General features: G+C 58.3%; 1 protein-coding gene across 1 annotated transcript in view; it reads left to right on the top strand.

Moving 5' to 3' along the window:
• Nucleotides 1-4,670, top strand: part of DFNB31 (deafness, autosomal recessive 31) — a gene marked incomplete at its 5' end in the record, with an annotated part of 60,456 nt that overhangs the window by 54,409 nt on the left and 1,377 nt on the right. The window contains 3 exon segments of the mRNA XM_006772888.2: nucleotides 593-664; nucleotides 1,942-2,455; nucleotides 4,289-4,470. Coding sequence (XP_006772951.1) covers nucleotides 593-664; nucleotides 1,942-2,455; nucleotides 4,289-4,470 — 768 coding nt within the window.

The raw sequence follows: 4,670 nt of genomic DNA, 5'->3' as shown, positions 1-4,670 counted from the left end.
TGTGTGTGTGTGTGTGTGTGTGTGGAGGGAGGGCGGGGGGCAGGGATCAGGGTGCTGTTTTAGACAGGGCTGGTCCAGGAAGGCCTCGCTGAGTCAGAACTAAATGAAGTAAGGGAAGAGCCAGTAGCCCTGTGGGCAGAGGGAGCAGTGAGTGCAAAGGCCCTGAGGCAGAACCATTCCATCCGGTTGGCAGGAGGAGTAGCAGGATGAGTACAGAGTTTGGAATTTCCTCCAAGTAGGAAGGAAAGGCCTGAAAGGTTATGAGCTGGGAGGGACATTATCTGACTGTGTTTCAAAGATTACATCTTGGCTGCTGGGTGAAGAACAGTGATCAGTGCAAAGGAGAAAAATAAAGCAGGGTCGGGTGGGGCTTGTGGTTTCCAGTGGGAGGTGGTACTTCAGTAAGGTCTTAAAGGAGGTGAGCGAGTTGAGCATGAAGAATGTTCCAAGCAGAAGGAAGAGCTGTATGGAGGCCCGACTTGCCTGTGTTGTTCTAGTGTGGCGTAGGGGCCATAGACCTGGAGTCCAGAGAGCAAACTGGTTTCCCCCCTTGGTTTATGTTTGCTCACATTGTTTCCTCCTCCATTTCTAGAACACTCTGGACCTGGAGGAAACGGGCCAGGCCGTCCAGGGCAATATGAACGCCCTCCCAGATGTTTCCCTGGTAAGAGGCTCCCTGGCCCTTTCCTGGTGTTTTGCCCGCCATCGTCTGTGTGGGCCCTGGGGGCCGGCTTCTTGGTAAAAGCCAGCAGGAGAGGACAGAGGACTGGGCTGTCCAGGCCCGTGCACAGTGTGTCCCTCCCCTCTCTCTAGCGCCACCAGAACGGCTCCTTCCAGGCGTTTTAGGTGGGGCTGTCAGGCTGTTCGCTTCCCCAGCTGGTGTCGCTTTGTCTGAACATTCGCATAGCAAACCCTGAAACATGGAGCGCGTGGCAGAACGCCCTGAGGAGGCCCGGGACTGGGATGGAAGTGGAAGTTGAGCATGACCTTTGGCCCAGGTGCACACAGCAGCAGGCTAGGTCACTGTGATTCTGACCCAGATCACTCTTGAATGGCTTGGGCTCTGGAGCCAGACTGCCCGGGTTCACATGCCACCTCTGCCACTGGCTGAGTGACTCCAGGCCAGTCTCTTGGCCGCTCTGTGCCTCAGTTTTCCCACCTGTAAAATGAGGGTAAGAAGAGCGTACCTCACCCGTAAGTCTGCGGCAACAGGTAAACTAGCTACTTTAGGGAAAGCTTCTGGAACAGGGCCCGTGCTGCCGTAGAGCTGTAGTGTCGGATATTGGCACAGGCGGAGGGGGAAGAGTAATGACAGTATCCGTAGCTGCCACTCACCCAGCACCTGCTGGGCGGCAGGCACCTTGCTAACCCGTTCTCCGCCTCCCCCCTCAACATCCCACAGCTCTGCCGGCAGGCGGCTTCCCCCACTGCCCAGGGTGCACGCTTCCCCCACTGCCCAGGGGTGCACTCAGAGAGGTGCAGTGCCGCGCCCGGGGCCACACAGCACCCCAGCCCCTGTCTGCCTTCCTCCTGTCCACACTCGCTGCCTCCAGTCCCGTCATACCTCCCGTCTCTAGTTGCTAAAACAATCTCCTAAAAAGAAAAGCCAGAGAAATGCCTTTATTGTTTTTCCATCCTGCGCATCCCAGCTTTAATTATGTCTCGTTCCCTGTGACAAGCCCTGGCTGATGCCAAGGGCTTCAATTCCCAAAGGTAACGGTGCCGTCCCCAGAGACGCAGCCAGGATCTCCAGGCTTATCAGCTGCCGAGATGCTGGGAGAAGTTTTCCACTCGGTGTTGCATTATTCAGCGCAGTGTGGCCAAGAGCTGGTAGAGCTGGGACGGAATTCCAGCCGGCCGGGCCCACTCTGCTGTCTGATCTCCCCTCTTCCAGCCGCAATGGGCTCTGACTCCTTCTACTCCTGCTGGGTCTTTTGGCAGGATGAAGTCAAGTCCACGGCCGAGGGGCTGCCTGGCTACAAGCTGCCTCCTCCCCCACCACCCCTCGCCCAGCCGAAGAAGCTCGGAAGTCAGGACCAAAAGCCACCTTCCTCCGCCTCTTCCCACTCGGGCATAGTCTTCTCGGCTCCGCAGAACCGCAGCCCGCCGGCTGGCACCGCACCCACCCCAGAGGCCCCCTCAGCGCAGGACTCGCCCTCCTCCCCCATCTACGCCTCCATCTCCCCTGCCAACCCTGGCGCCAAGCGGCCGCTGGATGCCCATCTGGCCCTGGTCAACCAGCACCCCATTGGTCCCTTCCCACGGGTCCAGTCACCCCCGCACCTGAGAAGTCCCCCCGCAGAGACCACGCTGGCTGGGGGCTGCCTCCCACCACCCTCCCCCTCGGGGCGCCCAGACCAGACAGGCACAAACCAGCACTACGTCATGGTGGAGGTGCACCGCCCGGACAGCGAGCCCGACGTGAATGAAGTGAGGGCGCTGCCCCAGGCTCGCAGTGAGTACCAGCAGGCACTGGGGCTGGGCTGCGGGGCTGCTGTGTGATCTTGGGGGTTCGTCCTCTCTGGTTGATCTGCCCACCTGCACAGTGAAGGTTAACAGGTGCTCACCCAGCGGGGGGTCTCCTAGCCCCGGTGTTCCCCCCAGGGAGAGGGTGGCTAGGGAACAGGGTCCTGTGCCCACACTGAGTGGCTTTGGAGTCAGACACACGAGTGTGAGTCCTGGCTCTGCCGTGTACCCGCTGTGTGACTGTGGGCCCGCTACTGTGCCTCTCTGAGCCGCCTCCCCGTCCTCGAATGGAGGTGGCAGCGACAGCCCTGCCTGACTGCTGTGCGGGTCTGGCTCCCCCTCCTGAGCCTCCAACCCCATCACCTTGCGTTCACCTACCAGCCTCCCCAGAGACAGCTTGTTGAGGGCAGGGGTGGCTCCTGCAATCTTCGTCCCCCAGGACTTGGCACGGAGAAGGTGCTGGGGGACGGTGGGCCCCCGGAGGTCTCCTGACTTGGGGCTGCAGGGTCAGATGGACCTACCAGGAACCCAGGAAACCTAGTTTCCAGGCAAGGAGGTGGAGGGAGGGGAGGATGCCTGAGCCCTGGGCAGGCTCCCCTCCTCCTGCAGAGTTGGGCACATTTTGTTGGATGCTGCTGCCATCTTGTGGTTAAAGTGATGTGTCGGGGGGGCTCCCCCAATGGCCTGGAAGGTGGTGGATGGGTCAGGGGACCCTTACTGAGTGTCTGCTGTACGCCATGCGGTGGGCAGACTAGGATGCAGAGTACAGGGTCCCTGTGTGCAGTGGCTTGGTGAGGGGAGGCAGCTGAGGGAGAGCAGGCGGGATGAGAAACCCGAGCTGTCATACTTGGATCACTGCTGCTTCGAGACCTGGCACTGAGCTGGACACGCATGATTATAAGGGCTAACCATTGTACCGCACCGTCTTGCGCTGGACACTGTTCTAGGGACTTTGCCTATTTTAGCAACTCATCTAATCACCCCCAACAGTCCTGTGAGGCTGGTACTGTTATTACATCTATTTTATGGATGAAGAGGCACAGAAAGTAACTGTGGAGCCAGGCAGCCTAGCACACGTCCGCTCTCTTGACTGCTTCACTCTGTACGTCGTATCTATGGGTCTTTATGGGAACCCCATTGGAGAGGCGTCATTGCTTCTGATTAGCTCAAGGACATGGAGGCTCAGAGAGGCTATGTCACTTGCCCAACGTTGCACAGCTGGTCAGAAGGAATTCCTATCCAACCTGCCAGACTTAAGAGTGTGTGTTCTTGATGCAGGGTCTCAGACTCAGGGACTAGGCCATCACACACATAGTGAAGCAGCTGGAGTTGACCGGTGAGCCAGAGGGGCATGTGTCCACACTCAGCTCTGGCCAGTTGGGGTCGTGCAGGGTGCAGACCAGGCATGGAAGAACTTCCTTTTTTTTCCCTCAAGAAGCTAGAAATTTAAATTTTATGTGAAATCTAATTTGAATGTGTTGATCCACCATTAAAAACTGACAGCATTGTATGTGTTTAAAAAACAATAACCCCACAACTGTGGGCTGGGTTTGCTCTCTGATCTCTGGTCTAATCATTACACCAGGGGCAGTCAGGGCAGACATCCTGGAAGTGGCAGCCTTGGGGCCAGGCCCAGTTGGAAGGGCAGGTCTCAGTGGGTAAAAGAGTGGTACCCTCCAGCTATCCCCAACCACCCAGTCTTTGCCCAGGGAATCCCCCCAAGTCTTCCAGTCTGCAGCTTCATCACCTCCTCCAGGAAGCCCTCCCTGATCCCAACTGTATAAATCACATTCTCCTCCTATTCCTCCCCCCCACCCCCCAGCAGCCTCCACACTCTCTCAGCTCTCGGACAGTGGACAGACTCTGAGTGAGGACAGTGGTGTGGACGCTGGCGAGGTGGAGGCCAGTGCCCCTGGCCGAGGCAGGCAGATGGCGTCCACCAAAAGCAGGAGTAGCAAGGACCCACCTCGGAACGAGAGGAGCACAGAGGGGGCAACCAAACCGGTGAGTGAGGAGGAGGGGGTCACAGAGGGTGAGGGGAAGAACAGGAAGTGCCTGACCAGGGTTCAGCTTGTCAAGTGACCTCAGGGAATGGAGCGAGCCCCTCACTGGAGGGGTGTGGGCACTGGAAAGGGTATTAGCTGGAGGCCCAGTTCAAGTCCTACCTTTGCTGTGACACTGACCAGCCGAGCCCTGAGGCTGGT

Source organism: Myotis davidii, unplaced genomic scaffold (genome assembly GCF_000327345.1).
Source record: "Myotis davidii unplaced genomic scaffold, ASM32734v1 scaffold866, whole genome shotgun sequence".
NCBI classification, from domain to species: domain Eukaryota; kingdom Metazoa; phylum Chordata; class Mammalia; order Chiroptera; family Vespertilionidae; genus Myotis; species Myotis davidii.
This window is presented reverse-complemented; position numbering and strand designations above follow the sequence as displayed.